The 18,093-nt window shown below is 48.6% G+C and overlaps 1 protein-coding gene across 14 annotated transcripts in view; it reads left to right on the forward strand.

Moving 5' to 3' along the window:
* The window catches only part of LOC105480508 (RAD54 like 2), a 167,848-nt gene that overhangs the window by 118,717 nt on the left and 31,038 nt on the right, over positions 1–18,093 (forward strand). For 7 of the 14 annotated variants that reach the window (XR_003017767.2, XR_003017768.2, XM_011739490.3 and 4 more), the window contains 4 exons: positions 643–842; positions 2,247–2,336; positions 4,682–4,774; positions 6,742–7,192. Coding sequence is in view for 8 of the 14 variants with exons in the window: in XM_011739490.3 (XP_011737792.3) it covers positions 643–842; positions 2,247–2,336; positions 4,682–4,774; positions 6,742–7,192 (834 nt within the window). In the remaining 6 variants the exon portion in view is untranslated. Of the gene's footprint in view, positions 1–642; positions 843–2,246; positions 2,337–4,681; positions 4,775–6,741; positions 10,512–16,046; positions 16,439–17,100; positions 17,194–17,231; positions 17,285–18,093 lie in introns of those variants that run through there. The other 7 variants (XM_071091795.1, XM_024792526.2, XM_011739503.3 and 4 more) reach the window with 7 other exon arrangements.

Genomic DNA, 18,093 nt, shown 5'->3' on the forward strand with positions numbered 1-18,093 from the left:
GCAGCTGCTGCTTTTGTTGTCATGACTGGAGGGGCACTTTGAGGGTTGGTCCAGGCTGGAGCTAGGATGAACTCAAATGAAAAGTAATGCAGAAGAGAGAGAGAGGTGTCTGTATTACTTATTGAGACTCAAGGTTTCAGAGAGAAAGTAAAGATGTTTAAAGTTGGGACACTATTTTTTAGGATCACCTAAACATGTGTCATTACATGGCCCATTTTCCATGGGTGAATGGGGAAAATTCTGCCCATCTCAACTTAACATACGCCGTGGTCAGGAGAACTTTTCCTGCCTTATTGCATCTTGACAGCTTCCTGGCTTCCCTTTAGGGACTAACTCCTAGTGTAGATAGTCCAGGTTCTAGAGGAGCAAATACTGTCTTGCGTGTCCAGAAAATATTATTCCACCAACATCTGATTATCCTTAGACTTTGACAGATTTTATCCCTCTGCCTCTTTTGCTACAATTGAGTCCTGCCTTCTAGTCTCCTTTTGAATTAACCAGACCCTGCAGATTCTTCTGATCCTTCTCTGAGCAGCAACTGATGGTGTAGAATGGGACAGCCTAGAGAGGCTCTGTAGCCTTTGGAGAAAGGTAAGAGTTGTTCTGGCAAACTCTTTTAGTGTCCTTGTCTTTCTCTTACAGGCAGCCAACTTTGAAGGGTGATGAAAAGCCTGTGGCCAGTGTTCGTCCTGTACAGTCCACCCCCATCCCCATGATGCCCCGGCATGTCCCACTGGGAGGCAGCGTAAGCTCTGCCTCCAGCACAAATCCATCCATGAACTTTCCAATCAACTACTTGCAGCGTGCAGGAGTCCTTGTGCAGAAGGTGGTCACCACAACAGGTGGGAACTCCTGGGTTCTGTGGCAGAGCTGCTGTCCCTTTTAAAATGACTTTGTTCATTTAGGAAGTATCTATTAAACACCTTTTGTATTTTTGACCTTACTACACTTGGCACTGTTGATAAAAAATAGGGAAGACAACAGTCCCTGGTCTTGAGGAATTTGGATTCTAGTGAAATATCTTGAGAATAACAACACAGAACTGGGTTTTCTTGGATTTGGTGGGTGAGATAGACTCTGAGCGCTACAGGAATTGTGGAAATGTCACTGGAACACAGGGTCGGTCTCAGGTTCTTACAGAGCTGTGAATATGCTGAACCCTGCCTGACTGTAGAGCCATCTGGGTTTAAAAGACAGCTGTCAACCTTTGTACATAATTAGAAGACCTGAATTGTCACTTGCTCTACCTTTGCGAGTCTGATGTAAATTGAGCATGGTGGGCCAGTCAGCAGTGGTGGGAGGTAGCCAACCCATCCACTCCAGGAGCTTGTTCTGTAATTCAGTATGATTAAGATGGAAAACATTTTGTGATCCTGTTTTTTATCTTGTTATTTGGAAATATTTGTTATATATAAATTATTATTATTATTACTTTTTTGAAGATGGAGTCTTGCTCTGTTGCTCAGGCTGGAGTGCACGATCTTGGCTCACTGCACTTCCAGGCTCAAGTGATTCTTCTGCCTCAGCTTCCCTAGTTGCTGGGATTACAGGCATGCACCACCATGCCCAGTGAACTTTTTTGTATTTTGGTAGAGATGGGGTTTCACCATATTGTCCAGGGTGGTTTCAAACTCCTGAACTCAAGCAGTTCACCCGCCGTGGCCTCTCAAAGTGCTGTGATTACAGGTGTGAGCCACTGCACCCGGCCAATATATAAATTTTAATGAAAAGATCTTAACTGATTTTTCTAAGTAAAAAATTTGAAACGAGTGAAAAAGAGAGCCCCTTGTAATCCTATTATCTACTAATTCTTGAAAATACTGTTTCCCAGGTGTGGGGTAATGCCAGCAAGGAAGAAGATTAGGCCATTTTTGGAGCCTAAAGTGATGTGGAGCAGATACGTGCAAATAGTTTAGGGAGGAGGAAAAAAATACACAGAAACAACCATCTGAACTAAAACATTTTTCACACCAAAAACTATGAATTTCTATTTAAATCAAGGGAAATTGATTACAAAGATAATCAGCTCAGATTTCTGGCGAGGTTCCTGTTTTCATAGTATTCTTTGTTTAGATAATTGTGAAAGATCCTGCTTGCTTTACCTTCCTTGGTTTTGGACCTATGCCCCACTGAGAGGCTGTAGGGAAACCAGTGAAGAACTGGGGTAGATGTGGGACTTTGCAATTTCCCCCCCTCCTTCAGTCAGGCCCCGTGCAATCTAAATTTAAGATCTGTGTTTTTCCTAGATATTGTTATTCCTGGACTGAACAGCTCCACAGATGTACAGGCAAGAATTAATGCTGGTGAGAGCATCCACATCATCCGTGGGACAAAAGGTAAGAGCCTGACCAAGGACCTGTGCCCTGCCTTTGGTTGAAAGTGCTGGGCTGGGAAGAATAATAAATATGTATGACTTGAGCTAGACAGGGCATAGGAATCATCCCATTAGGATGTCACATTCAGGAACTGAATGAGAAAATAGCATTTGTAGGAGCTTAGGGGAGTTGGGTTGAGCCCATAGGATTATTAGTCAGTGGTTTAAAAGAAGGAAATTAAGGTCCCTACATTTCTCTATCTTGCTGTCCTTTTTTTTTTTTGAGACGGAGTCTCGCTCTGTCGCCAGGCTGGAGTGCAGTGGCGCGATCTTGGCTCACTGCAACCTCCACCTCCCAGGTTCAAGCGATTCTTCAGCCTCAGCCTCCCAAGTAGCTGGGACTACAGGCACGTGCCACCACGCCCAGCTAATTTTTGTACTTTTTTTTTTTTGTTTAGTAGAGACGGGGTTTCATTATGTTGGCCAGGATGGTCTCAATTTCTTGACCTCATGATCCGCCCACCTTGGCTTCCCAAAGTGCCGGGATTACAGGCGTGAGCCACCATACCCGGCCCTTACTGTCATTTTTATGAGAATCTTGGGATGGGACAAGTAGACACAAGGAGACCAAAATTGGAAGGAAAGAGCGGTGGAATGGGTTATAAGCCTACATATATTTACCCACTTGCTTGGAGCAGGGTGGGAGTCCCCTGATAGGAAATGTATTATGTGGATGAATTACACATGGGTTGCATGATAGAATTTTTGCATGTGGTAATTTGAAAAGTCCACATCTGCCTCTGTCTTCCTTACAGAGGGACATGAGATTGGTGGAATAAAAAAGCTGGGCTGAACAGTGTTGAGACACAATCTAAGCCTGTTTTTCCCCCTCTTTTCTGCACCCACATCTCCTAACCAAGCCTGTTTTACATATTAGCCTTTAAGCCCCATGATTGTGTGAGGCTCTTTGAGACTTTTTGTTCAGTAAAGAGATTTTGCCCTAGCTTCTATTGGATTAGAATACCTTTGAGGTTAGGGAAAAAGTGCCATGAAATACCCGGACTCACAGAAAACACCATTCCCAGCCTCCTTACTGGATTCTTCCTAGTCTAGATCCCAGCCCCCTTTACTGCTCTCTTCCTAGTGTATAGCAGGAGTCACCAAACTCTATGCCCCATGGGCCAAATCTAGCCTGCTACCTGTTGTAATATCTGCAAGATAAGAATGGGTTTTACATTTTTAATTGGTTGAAAAAAAATCAAAAGAGTAATATTTTGTGACATGTGAAATTATATGAATTTCACATTTCAGTGTCCATAAAAATTTATTGGAGAACAGTCATGCCAAGCTATTTTTGTGTTACAGCAGCAGAATTGAGGAGTTTATGACTTATAAAGACTTTATGACTTATAAAGCTCTTATAAAACTATCTGGCTCTTGTTTTTGTTTTGTTTTGTTTTGTTTTTTGAGACGGAGTCTCGCTCTGTCATCCAGGCTGGAGTACAGTGGCGTGATCTTGGCTCACTGCATGCTCCGCCTCCCAGGTTCATGCCATTCTCCTGCCTCAACCTTTCAAGTAGCTGGGACTACAGGCGCCCACCACCACGCCCAGCTAATTTTTTGTATTTTTAGTAGAGACCGGGTTTCACCGTGTTAGCCAGGATGGTCTCAATCTCCTGACCTCGTGATCCTCCTGCCTCGGCCTCCCAAAGTGCTGGGATTACAGACGTGAGCCACCCTGCCTGGCCCAAAAACTATCTGGCTCTTGTAAAAAAGTTTGCCAACTCCCAGCCTAAAGGCAGCACTGACATTCAAGGAGGTTGATCAAATGACATACCCAAGGCTGAAGAGAAGATAGATTAGTGCCTTGTGGGAATAGAATGCAGGTCTTTCTTGAATTATTCCTACTAGGGGAGAGAGGATATTGAAGCAATAAGGTTCCTTCCTTCCAGATCAAGAGGAGGACCTGGGCCAGAGTGCCTGGGAACATAGGATGCCAACTTACTCTCTTTTGTAGTACCTTATTTATTTCTCCATTGCATTGAACCCTTCCTGATACTTTGTGGTGTAAGTCTCTGTCTCCCTCTAGAGACTAAGCTCCATGAGACAGGGACTTTTTCTGCCTTGTGCATTCTAGTGTCTAGAACAGTGCCTGGCACATGGTAGTCATGTAATCAATGTTTGTGAAATAAATGAATAATTATGAGTCCATAGCTCAGTCACCCCACTCCTTATTTCAGGGGTCTTGGGAGATGGTATAGCTAATTGCATAGCTATTTACAAGCCCATGGCGCATAGCCTGGAGTTTCCCAGGATTGGCTGTATTGAATGTCTGCTTCTAACTGTCTTCCTCATGTCTATTCTTAGGGACATACATCCGTACCAGTGATGGACGGATCTTTGCTGTCCGGGCAACTGGCAAACCAAAGGTTCCTGAAGATGGTCGGATGGCTGCCTCAGGTGTGATGGCTTTTACTTTCCATTTTACTTTTCAAACATTCGTTTGCTTTATTTTGGTTAGGTATTAACTTATTATGTGAACAGATAATATGTACATGGTTCACAATTCAGAATGTACACAAAGAGGTAAAGTGAAAAGTAAGGTTTTTTTTTTTTTTTTTTTTTTTTTGAGATGGAGTTTCGCTCTGTTGCCTAGGCTGGAGTACAATGGTGTAATCTCGGCTCACTGCAACCTCCGCCTCCCATGTTCAAGTGATTCTCCCGCCGCAGCCTCCTGCGTAGCTGCGATTACAGGAGCATGCCACCACACCCAGCTAATTTTTGTATTTTTAGTAGAGATGGGATTTCACCATGTTGATCAGGCTGGTCTTGAACTCCTGACCCTGTGATCCGCCTGCCTCGGCCTCTCAAAGTGCTGGGATTACAGGCGTGAGCCACCACGCCGGGCCATAAGTTTTTCCTCCACCATGGTCGCAGCCATCCATTGCTCCTCCTTTTTTTTTTTTTTTTTTTTTTTTTGAGACACAGTCTTGCTCTGTCACCCAGGCTGGAGTGCAGTAGCGCAATCTCAGCTCACTGCAACCTCCGCCTCCCGGGTTCAAACGATTCTTCTGACTCAGCCTCCCAATTAGCTGGGATTACAGGTGCGTGCCACCACACCCAGCTAATTTTTGCATGTTTTGTAGAGATGGGGTTTCACCATGTTGCCCAGGCTGGTCTTTTAACTCCTGACCTCAAGTGATCCACCCACCTCGGCCTTCCAAATTGCTGGTGTTAAGGTGTGAGCCACCTTGCCCAGCCAACTTTCTTTGTATTTTTAAAACAAATGCTAACATACCATAAAATACTATTTACTCCTTTTTTCACTTACCAGTAATAGTTTATTCCTTATCATTTCTTCTAGATATGTCTCCTTGAAGGTTCGCACAGGATGAGCTATAACACAATGTATTAACTAGTTCCCTGTCAACATACATTTTGATTATTATACTCCACCATCACTGACAGTGGTTTTTCAGAGGTGGTTATATCTATAGGATATGTTCCTTAAAGTGGGATTGCCAGGTCAAAGGGCGTATGTGTGGCACATGAACAGTGTTAAGAACTCTTGCCAAGTTCCCCTCAGTGGGAGTGGTTCTCATTGAATCCTCCCACCCCAAGCTAGAATTCTAGAGGGCTAGAATGCTCTTATTCCCTGCTTTGTATTATGGAAATTTCAAATTTTCATACATACAGAAAAGTTGAAAAATAGCACCATGAGCACCCATATATCCTGCACCTAGATTTAATGATTGTTGGTTTTCATAAACCTTCTTCTTTCTCTCCCTCCCTTTCTATTATTTGAGTCATTTGTAAGTTGAAGATATCATGTCATGTTTTTCATCATGTCATTTTATCTCTAAGTACTTCAACATACATCTGCTAAGATTAAAGATATTCTCTTCCTAGCCACAATATCATTATTACACTAAAGAAAGCTAACAGTTCCATAAAATTACCTAGTATTCCAAAATTGAGATTCCTATTTGTCCCAGTTGTCTTTCATAGCTATGGATTTTGTTTTGTTTTCAAATCAGAATGAAGTGCTTTTTAGCTTGATTTTCCTCTTTCTCCCACACTGATCACTGACTGTCTCTTACTGCCAGAAAAAGTTTGACTAGTTTTAAGAATGATCTCTTAGTGTTTCATATCCCTTATCTCATAGGATTTACTTTGGTATACTTTTACAGTTTGGGGAACTGGGATGCAGAAAAGTTACATGTCTTGTCATAGATAGACTTATTTCTGGGGTCAAAGAATTTCTTTCATTGTGACTGGAAAAGGTTGACTGGGTGATGTTGTTTAGACATCAAACTATTATAATTTTGGGGACTACAGGATAGGATTTTTTTTAATGGAGTTTTCTCCTCCACCCTTCTTCTCTCCCTGGCCACTCTGGTTCTCAGTTACCTACATTTTGTCCCCAGGTTCCCAGGGACCTTCTTGCGAGTCCACAAGCAACGGCAGACACAGTGCCTCATCACCCAAAGCCCCTGATCCTGAGGGGCTGGCCAGGCCCGTCTCTCCTGACAGCCCAGAGATCATCAGTGAGCTTCAGCAGTATGCAGATGTGGCTGCTGCCCGGGAATCCCATCAGAGCTCCCCAAGCGCCAGTGCCGCCCTGCCTGGCCCCCCGGCCCAACTTATGGACAGCAGTGCTGTTCCTGGGACAGCTCTCGGAACTGAGCCTCGACTAGGGGGTCATTGCCTCAGTAGTTCCCTCTTGGTGACTGGCCAGCCCTGTGGTGATAGGCACCCAGTGCTGGACTTAAGGGGCCACAAGCGAAAGTTGGCCACACCACCTGCTGCCCAGGAGTCATCCCGCCGGCGGTCCAGGAAGGGTCATCTGCCAGTCCCCGTGCAGCCGTATGAACACGGGTATCCAGTCTCTGGCGGGTTTGCCATGCCACCCGTCTCCTTAAACCATAACCTCACCACCCCCTTCACCTCCCAGGCTGGGGAGAACTCCCTGTTTATGGGCAGTACCCCCTCCTACTACCAGCTGTCCAATTTGCTGGCAGATGCCCGCCTGGTGTTTCCAGTGACTACTGACCCTCTGGTGCCAGCAGGCCCCGTCAGTTCCTCTTCCACGGCTACCTCAGTCACTGCCAGCAACCCCTCCTTCATGCTCAACCCTTCTGTGCCAGGGATACTACCCAGCTATTCACTCCCATTCTCACAGCCACTCCTGTCCGAGCCGAGGATGTTTGCGCCTTTTCCTTCCCCTGTCTTGCCCAGCAACCTTTCGCGGGGCATGTCTATCTATCCAGGCTACATGTCCCCACATGCAGGCTACCCAGCTGGTGGCCTTCTACGGTCCCAGGTGCCTCCATTTGACTCTCATGAGGTCGCCGAGGTGGGGTTCAGCTCCAATGATGATGAGGATAAGGACGATGATGTGATAGAGGTCACTGGGAAATAGCTGGGGAGCCCCTCCCCACCTCACTTGGGGCCCCCAGCAGGTTGCCCACCAAGCTGGAAGGCAGTGATTTAGACTTTTTGAGAATAGGACACTTGGCAGGAGGGAAAAGGAAGAGGACAAAGGAGGGTGGTTGGCCAAAGTGGCAGAGCTCTGTTGCTGTTTAACAAAAGAGGCAAAAAAAAAAAAAAGGTCCAACAGAGCAGCAATAGTGGGAAATCAGGGACCCAAAACAGGGATGGAGGGGCAGTGCAGCCTCTTTTCCTTCCTGCCTTGCTTATGCTGTCTGCTTGCTTACTCGCCCATCTGAGTGTAGAAGCGCACATCCCATTTCTGTTTTTGGGAACATTCTCTCCCAAGAGAGCTGCCTTACTAGGTGACTTAGCTTGGCCTGGGGAGGGGATTGAAGGGAGGGAGAATGAGTGAGAGAAGGAGGGTGGGTAGCAGGAGCAGACTGTGATCCCATGTGAAGTGGGGTCTTTTTAGGGGTTGGGAAGGAAGCTGACCAGGTATGTGTGTTTGTGAGTGTGTGGGTGTTTATGTATGTATGTTTATGTATGTATGTATGTATATGTATGGAACAGAGCAGGGGTGAAGGTGGGAGGGGAGGGAGGGAAGAACTAAGAGGGAAACTGAAAAATGAATTTATCTTTCTTTAAATGGAAGTCAGTTTGGTGGTTCATGGCACCTATTAGTGTGAACATCAGGGTGAGCCCAGAAGAGCCATGGAAATCACAAGTTTCCTTCTAGATGGGTGAAGAGAAGGCCCAGCTAACTCAAGTGTCTGGTTTTCAGAGCCACATTTGTGTGAGAATGTGGGGAAATTCATGAGAGAAAATGGGCATTACCAATCTATGTCTCTTAACCCCGGTGGCTATCTCTGAGCAGCTCTCCCTTTCCAGCGTGGAAGGTTGTCTGTGTGCAGAGGCTGGGAGGGAGAAGCACTGCAGTATGTGAATGAAAGGTCATAGAGTTGTGGCTGGAAAAGACATTTTTCACCAGGGTGGAACTGAGCCTCCAGCTGCCTATCCTGGTAGTCTTTCCTGTTTCTTTCCTTCCCCTTTAGAGAGCTCCATGTTAATTTATTTCTTATGGGCAATTATTTATTACTTGGACTTTTCATGTGTCTTGTTTATTTGGGGGTGGGGTGGGGGGAGGTTAGGGGTAAGGAGGATAGGAGATAGAAAGGGAAGTTTTAAGATATCCCAGACCCTATAGCTACTGGTGAAAAACAATCCTGGATGGATGGTAAATTGACCAGGGAAAGAGTTAGGTTTGACGAAGGTTTGGATTAAACAACTATATTTTTGAGAGATGGCTTTTCAGGAAGATCAGGGAATCCTGAGACTGGATAGTTAGTGGAGGGTGGGACTCATTCCACAGAAATTGAAAGTTGTGATCATAGTTTGCAATTGGAAAGTAAGAGACCCCAGATTTGGAGCTATATCCTCCTGGGATGACCTTAGAGGCTGGCTGTCTATGCCAAATAGTGAAGCTGTGGATAGGTGGTTGCTGGGTTGAGGGATTATTGATTTCTTGTTAGGAAATGTCTTCAGGTAGTCCATGTAGGCCTGGTGTCTGCTGCCTCCATATTTGAAGGAACATGGAGGAGCCCTTTCTCTGTAGGAGCCCTAAGTCTGGGTTTTACCTTAACGCGCCAGTCATTCTGGGTCTCCCATTATTGCCATTGCCAGGGGAGGGTCGTCTAGTCCTTAAGCATAAACACTGGCTGTCTTCCTATTGGTGTCCCTGCCCCCTCTGTATCCACCACCCCAAGACTTTGCCAGACGGTTCTTTATGATGAACAAACTTTGGCTTTAGAGCTTTACCACTTACCCATGGCTCCCTCCTTACTGGGCAGGTGCTGTACCTGCCTCTTCCCAGCCCAGAAGGCAGCTTAGTCAGGTTATCCCAGTAGTAGCTCCTGCAGTTCTTCTGACCAGCCCATTTCCATCTTTGGAGGGCCTTAGCAGACTCTGGGGTATTGTCCTCAGAGAAGAGACAAGGACATGATGGATGGGATGCATGTGTATATGTGTGTTTGTCTGCTGTCCAATAACACCAAAAGTGGAACTTAAGAAGCTTTGTGTTTTCATAAGCACCCTGCCAGACACTTAACTCTTCTACTCATGGAAGCCTTAGATCTACAATTTAGCTATGCAAATTATTTTAATAATTTAAAAATAGCAGTTCCAACCAGTGCTTTCTCTTTCAGATGCATCCCAAGAATGGATGGTGAAGGGACTCAGTTGGAGTGGGCTCTCAGGTTGAGGCTGGTGCAGTAGGAGTGAGCTAGACTGAATCTCCAATTTACAGGACATACTCAGAACCTGGGTTACACTGATGCCTCTCAGGCCCTGGAGCACTGGGATCCCAGAGACGCATGTGTGCAAGTGTGTGTGTGTGTGTGTGTGTGTTTTGTCGGGAGAAGGGGGTATTTCTGTGTTCACTTCTAGGAAATCACTGTACCAACCTCCAAGAATCCGGAAACCTTCCCAGCCGGGAACTGAAACCATTCCCTGGAGGGATGGGCTTGACTTTTGAAGTTGACAGAAAGTAAATGGGTATTCTGAGAGACAGCACATGCTTACTCTCTACCCAGTGTTCCAGGGACTGGGTCTTGCTTCTACTCAGCAGAGGCCATCATTCTGAGAGGCTGACCTGACTAGAGAAGACTTTCTCTCATATGTGTAGTTTCTATTGTGTAGAGGGGTTGGGGGTGGGATCATGGGAAATTGGAGTGCTACCAGGTCCGTGGTTTTTGCTTTTTTTTTTTTTTTAAAGAAAAGAACCTGAAAACACTTCTGACTTTTCCGCTGTCTCTTTATGTGTGCTGGTAGGCAAATGTGCATGCATACCAAACATAAGCATGTTTGTGAGGGAAGCGGGAAGTATCTCAGAGCCTAAGAACCATGTTTTACAGTTTCTTTGATCATAAACACTTGGTGGTGTCTTCCACCCACCATCCAGGCCTGAGTGGGGGTTGTGGCTGGTAATAAGAGGGAGGGCAGAAAATCAGGCCTAGGTGTTTTCCCTTACCATTGTCTTCATGAAATGTTTTCAAGGGCCTCTCAAGCCCCATTCATCTGGTTTAGCCAAGTTCTCAGCCTGGGGAACACAGTACTACTTAATGATTCAGGTTTACCATTTATAGTGATGCTTGATTTCCTTAATATATTTGTAGATAAAAATTGAACAGGGACAAAGTAGCTATTTAAGAAAGGAAGTGAACCATGTTGGGTCATATCATTTTATTTAGATTGGATATCTATGAAGTCCACACTTTGAGTTATGCTTCTTAGCCATATATCTCATCATCTCCTGATTTAAGGATAATTCTGTCTGGTCCTTGGAGCTCTCTTCCCTAAGAATTAGTGTGTGGAGTCTCTATATGCTTGTGATTCACAACTAAATATGAAATTTCTCAATTCAGGAGCAGGAAGCAAAGTGCTGGGGTAAAGTTTTGCAGATTGGTTGAAACACTTAGCCAAACTTAAGTGACCTGGGTAGGACCATCACTCCCAAAGTTGTCAGCAGAGAAGGGCCCTCTGTGTCAGTCTATTCAAGCCTGGTATTGTTCTGAAATTAAGTCCTTATCCCATGGAGAAGGTCTTCTGGGGGCTTTACATTCTTTGTTACTAGTGTTCTGGATATTACCTTCTGCTTTCCACTTCTTTTTTTTTTTTTTTTTTTGAGATGGAGTCTTGCTTTGTTGCCCAGGCTGGAGTGCAGGGGCATGATCTTGTCTCCCTGCAACCTCCACTCACGGGTTCAAGCGATCCTCCTGCCTCAGCCTCCCAAGTAGCTGGGATTACAGGTGCACACTACTACGCCCAGTAATTTTTGTATTTTTTAGTAGAGACGGGGTTTCACCATGTTGGTCAGGCTGGCCTTGAACTCCTGACCTCAAGTGGATCCGCCTGCTTTGGCCTCCCAAAATGTTGGGATTACAGGCATGAGCCACTGCTCCCAGCCCCCACTTCCTTTTGATTTCTCAGAAGATCAGTCTTTCCCTTCTGAGCCATGGCCTTCTGTGCACCCAGCTCAGTGGCTCTTCACCTCCAAAACTAGGTGAAGTCATCCTTCCCCAAAAGGACACCGGGGAGATGTTCTGGCCCTCTGCTGACTACTCCCAGGAATCAGTATCTCAAGGACTATTTGAGAATGCTGTGCTCTCCATTGGTCACCTTCAGACTCTGTTCCCCTGCTGCCAGCTCTTCTCTTCTGCCCTGTGTATTTTGCTGTGATCCCCTTAATGGCTTTTCTGTGCTACTAGCTTGGCCCTAGGCCTTTTATGAATATCTGAGTCTTATAACGATGAACTTCTTGAGCAGGCAGTGTCCAACTTCTTTGCTCTTCAGGGACCTGAGTGTGCACCTTTCGCTTTTGCAGGTCTATTTGACATAGTAATCTAGTGCGTTGGGGAGGGGTAGCCAAGCAGGCTGCAGTGTCTGCAATGCAGAGGGCTTGGGGAGGTTTGGGTACTCTCTGCTGCCACTACTGGGATGATATTCAGAAGAGAGAGGACCTAATACTGTGACCGGACCCAGGACCCTCCCTGGAAGAGAGCTCAGCCCAGCTGTGTGTGTGTGTGTGCGCGCGCGCGTGTGTATGTATGTGTGTGCTGTGCTCATCTGCACCTGGGTGTAAAATGACTGTTATCTGGTTGTGTTACTCAGGGTGGGCTGGGGACTCACCAGAAGAATCCCCCCCAGCCTGCCCAAGACAGGTTTTTCCCTTGTACCATCTTCAGAGAGGTCAGGGGAAGAGGGTCCAGGTGGGTTAAGGGGGGTTGCTATGGACAACCACTAAGACCAGACTGCTGCCAGGAGGAGTGGGGGATAATGAGGTGGCCCCAGGGTCCTGGCATCTGGCTTTGGTTTTCCGTCTTCTTTCCTCAGGACGCCCCTGAGGCCTGGGACCTGTGCCTGGCTTTGAGGAGCATCTGTGGCTGGGTGATCCAGCTGCTGGTGTGATCATGGGCTTCCCTCCTCTCAGCAGGGCAGGCGCTCCTGCGCCAGAGACTGGGCAACTGGCTGTTTCTATGACGTATTTATTTTTACTTGTGTTTCATGTCACTTTTTTAAAAAAAAAAGCAAACAGAACAATTGTAAGTCAGTATAACTGCCTATCAGTTTTCTTTATTTCTCTTTTTGTAAAATAAAATTTAAACTCAAGAAGGCAGTGTTGCTTGATCAAGGAATTGTCTGGATAGCTGTTTGGCTGGGTGGTGGTGAAAGGAATAGATCTTAGAACATAGTGGGCTCTGGGATAGCCCTTGGGTGGTGAGATAGGCAGGAGCAGAAGAAGGAAGACTGCTGGCAGGCTCTTTGTTGCAGTGGGGTTCACTGGGCTTTTTCTGCTTTTGTTCACCTGAAGAAGGATGTATTACCAGGCTCCAGGGGAAACAGCAAGCTGACTTCAGAGTGGCTTGAAGCTAGCTAGTCCTCAGCCAAGGCAAGACCAGTGAAGGGGCAGCCCTGACTAGACCAGTGAGTGGCTGGGGATTGGGCACAGTGCCTTCAGAGGGTGGGAGATGGTGTGTCTGTGAGTGGCTGGTGGCAGCGAAAGCATTCTTACTGCATGTGTATTCTCTGATTGTCATCCGTGTTGGGGAATCTAAGTCACTGGCCCACAGAGTTAACCAGAGCTTTGGAGTGTGAGAGGTGGGGGAAAGAAGGGACAGTCTACTCCAGCTTCCTGTTTAATTCTTCAAGGGGAGGGGCCCTGGGGAAACAATTTTCTGGAAATGTACAAAGAAGGATAGAGAAAGAATCTCTGTAGTGATTCCTTGGACAGAGGAAGGCAAGAGGAGATGAAGGCCAAGTCTGGACTCATGATAGGGGAATCTGTGCTATTGGGAGATAAGATTGGGGGTGGAGGCCGAGCGTGGTGGCTTACGCCTGTAATCCCAGCACTTTGGGAGGCCGAGGCGGGCGGATCACAAGGTCAGGAGATTGAGACCATCCTGGCAAAACATGGTGAAACCCCGTCTCTACTAAAAATGTAAAAAAAGGCCGGGCGCGGTGGCTCAAGCCTGTAATCCTAGCACTTTGGGAGGCCGAGACGGGCGGATCACGAGGTCAGGAGATCGAGACCATCCTGGCTAACACGGTGAAACCCCGTCTCTACTAAAAATACAAGAAAATTAGCCGGGCGAGGTGGCAGGCGCCTGTAGTCCCAGCTACTCGGGAGGCTGAGGCAGGAGAATGGCGTGAACCCGGGGGGGCGGAGCTTGCAGTGAGCCGAGATCGCGCCACTGCACTCCAGCCTGGGGCACAGAGCAAGACTCCGTCTCAAAAAAAAAAAAAAAAAAAAAAAAAAAGTAAAAAAAAAAATAAGCCGGGCGTGGTGGTGGGGGCCTGTAGTCCCAGCTTCTCGGGAGGCTGAGGCAGGAGAATGGTGTGAACCTGGGAGGCGGCGGAGCTTGCAGTGAGTGGAGATCGCGCCACTGCACTCCAGCCTGGGCGACAGAGCGAGACTCTGTCTCAAAAAAAAAAAAAAAAAAGATTGGGAGTGGAGGGTGGTAGCAGGTGGCTGGGCGAACTTGTTTCCTCCAACTTGTTAACAAGGGGTTGGAGTAAAGAAAGTGCCTTGCAGAGTAGGCTGCTGCCTCCTGGTGGCCAGCCGCTGCCTTGCAGGGATCCTGCCAAGGGACTTCACTTGGCACTGTTGGAAGCAGCCTGAGGTGAAGCTGGGCAGGCTGATGTGATGGCCTGCAGCTCCAGTCACCAGCGGACTCTCCTTCCACAAAAGAGGTGCTGAAGCTCCTGAGGCACATGCTGAACTCTGATGTGGGGCTCTAGAGTTCCCCAGTCAGGCTAAAGGAAGTGAGCAGAGAGAACAAGATAAAGAATGGGCACCTCCTTATAATGGTTTCCTGGGAAAAGCTCACCACCTTCTGAGAAGCAGGAGAAATGACCACGCAGACCCCGCAGGCTGTCAGTCTCTGAGCCTGGGCCATGGCCGCTCGTTGTGTCAAAGGAAATGCTTCTAAGTGTGTAGCCCGCCTGCCTGGGGCACCTAAGCTGAGGGTTTGACCATGTGCTTGATGTTCATAGGTAAAACAACTGCTGCGACCTGCACTGGCCCAGCCCGGAGTGCCTGTGAGGGTCCAGCTGCCTGTTCTGCCAGTGTGCCTAGAGAGCTGGGACAGGCTTGGCCCTGTGGATAAAGTTCAATCTCCCCTGCCTGCAGAAGGAAGAATGTGAAGCACAGGGAAAGGAAGCTGGGATTCTGACTGCCTCTGTGTGCCCAGCCTGCTCTTTGCTGGTGCAGTAGTGGGGATCCACAAGGTGAACCACCCTGTGACTGCTGACTTTTCCCACCACCACCTTCGTGGTGTTCCCATCTGCTGGATCCCCTCCCAAACATCAGTCCTTGTCAGGATACCAAAGTAGCTCTTGGCCTCGCCGGTCTTGTAGCCAAGCTTAGAAGCATAGTTGTCACGTTCCCCACCTCCCACCAAAAGTCCGGGACTCTCACTAGGGGAGCGTTTTATCTTTGGGCCCCTAGAAGAGTGCTTTGTAGTTTGTAGGTCCTCAGAAATTTGAGGCGAAGATTGAACCAATCATCAAGGAGCTTACACTTGATGTGGGAATCACGTAAGTTATCGCTAAACCAGAAAAGTAGACCAGCCTCCCCCAGCTACAACCCGGGCACTGAGGGAGGAGCCTGGAAGAAGGGCATTCCCATGGAACGTGAACTCCAGGAGGGCGGAGCCTTGGTTTTGTTCACTCTATCCCCAGCCCCTAGAACTGTCCTGGCAAGGAGTGATAATAAGTGTTGCATGGATGAATGTACTCACGGAAGTGGGAATGGGTGGACGGAGGCAGGAAGCAGATATTTGCACTACGCAGAGATTGGATCCACCAGTTTCTTCCACGAGCCCAGACTGGGCTTCAGCTTCCTCAGCTGTGTATGCCTTGCTTGGTTCCCAAGTCTGTTGTGAAGCCACAGTGAGAGAAAGTGGCAGGACTAAAGGTGGTACAAATGCCAGAGGCTGATACTGCTGTGCTGCACCTCCTTAGCCTATACAAATTCTCCTCAGCCCCAGCTCCCTGGTCCCCAGCCTGGCCCTCTACTGCGGACCACTGGGCTGCCTCCCGTACCCAAGCCTGGGCCAGGCTGTCATTATGGTGCTCCTGGCAACCCAGATGCCGGGGGGGTGTTGCTAAATCAACCTCAGCAACCGGATAGTTTGTTGGAGGCGGGAAGGTACGCCGTGGGTTCCGCCGCAGCTGGCGCTGGGACTAGGCGCACGCCCGTTGCCATGGAGACGGGGTGGGGCAGGCTCCGCTCTCGGGTTCCCGCGCGCACGCGCCCACGGCCACGGCCACGTCCCGCCGCGAGAGGGGGCGGAGCGAGCGTGCGCGGCGGGCGCGCGCAGGCTCCGTAACCGAGCCCTGAGCCGCCTGCGCGGATCGGCGTCCGCAGCGGGCGGCTGCTGAGGTGAGGGCCGGGCCAGAGAAGAGGCATACCCGCTGGGGCGTAGGTCTGGGACCCCTGTCCGCCCTGGCGCGACCTCAGGACTCCCCGTGTCCCCTCCGTGACCCCCGCGGCCCGGGCCGCTCTTTGCATCGTCTTGCCCACAGATGGCCTCGGCCGGGTCCGAGGGCCTGGATGCGACGTTGGGGCAGCCCCTACTCTTACGGGCAGCCCACTGCGGCGGCCACCGGTGCAGGGCATGCCCCGGGGCCGTGGAGGTGGGGGAAAGAGGCGCGAGTCGCGTTTTAACTCCGCCCCTGTCCCCCAAGGCCGCGCCTCGCAGCCTGGGCTGCAAACTTTAGCGTCCCTTAAGTTACAGATGTGCGTGGGGCTCCGTGAGGAGGTGGGCGAAGAGAAAGGCTCTGAGTAAATAGGCGAGGCCCGGGATGAGCAGGGGCTGGAATCCGAAAGTGGGAGGCGGCGGTCCCCGACCCACCATAGTCCACCCGCTGCCTGCTAGCACCGAAGTTTAGCCTAGGACTGGGGCCGTTTAAGGGCCCGGCCCTCCGCCGCCTCGCACGTGAGCGGCACCAGGAAGCCGGCTGGGCGCAGCCTTCCCTGACGCTCGCCGGCACCGGCCGCACGCGTTCATGCCGGGCCTCCGAGCGGAGGGGAAACCGAGGCTAGAGGGAGGGCGCAGTCTGCCCAAGGTCGGCGGCAGCGGCAGTTTCTGAGCGCCAAGTGTGGTTGGAGCCCTCCAGGAAGAGGGGCGTGACCAGAGCTCCAGTGAAGAGCCCTGACCTTGTAAAGCTAGGTTTAGCTTCTGATTTCCCCCAAAGGGTTTGAGAATGGGACGACGGTGCTTTAGAGGCCCCGGTAGGCTTTCCCTGAGGAGGGTAGTCAGGGCACGATGGTCGGCTCAGTGGTTATTTCCTGGGCAGGGGTGGCTGTTCTTTCAGCTCCCAGCACTGGAGCGCTCGGCTCCTGCCGCACTGGATGCAAGCAGTTACTAAAAGTGAGCCTGGCATTTCAGGTGAACTCCCAGACCGTCTTCCTTTACTTTTGAATATAGGGGAAATTCATGTTACCCCTCCCCGTGCCGACCAAGCCTCTGAGACGCACAGGTGCATTCTCCCCCGCCCCCTTTCTGAGCAGTTTGGGAAGTGAGAGGAAGAGAAAGGTAGATACTAAGTTTCCTTGAGGAGACAGGAAGTGTTCAGCTGAAATGGCAGATCAGGGTGAGAGTCTGTCATTCCCAAGGCAAGTGGGGGCCTAGATGCTGAGAGTTTTCCAGCTTTGGGCTCAGAGATGTCCAACAAGGATTTAATGCTTGAGCCTTTCTGGAAGCCAGTCACCAGAGAAGAGAGAGAAAGTGGAAATGGGGGCCTGGAGTCAGAGTGTCTGGGCTTGTGTTGCCTGCATTTTGGTCCACGTGGCTCTGTTTAATACCTGGTGTTACCTTAGGCAAGTCTCTTAACCTCTAACCACTTGTACCTTTAGCCTTACCTACCTCTTGATTGCTTTAAGGTAATGAAGTAGCTGTGTTTCAACATTTAGACAGTGCCTGGCATATAGTAAGTGTTCTGTGGAAGATTTCTCATCATTATCAAAGAAAATTGGAATGAAAGTAACTGGAGATGAGTAGGACAGGCAGAAAAGAGAGAGATACTGATGGGTAGAAGCACAGATGGGTGAGACTAGTGGGCAACACCTCAATTTCCTGACACCAAAAGTTTAGAAATTTACTTTGCCTCTTTGTGAGCAAATACTGTGTGCTCATTGACTCCAAAGACAGTTTTTTTTTTTTTTTTTTTTTTTTTTTTTTTTTTTTGCATAAAATCAACACCCAGCACCCACAGGGAAGAAATAATTACACAGAGCTAAGTTTTCCACAAAGCTGCAGTGTGGCCTTTTCAGCTTCAAAACTTTTTAA

This window comes from Macaca nemestrina, chromosome 2, assembly GCF_043159975.1.
Source record: "Macaca nemestrina isolate mMacNem1 chromosome 2, mMacNem.hap1, whole genome shotgun sequence".
Classification (NCBI taxonomy): Eukaryota; Metazoa; Chordata; class Mammalia; order Primates; family Cercopithecidae; genus Macaca; species Macaca nemestrina.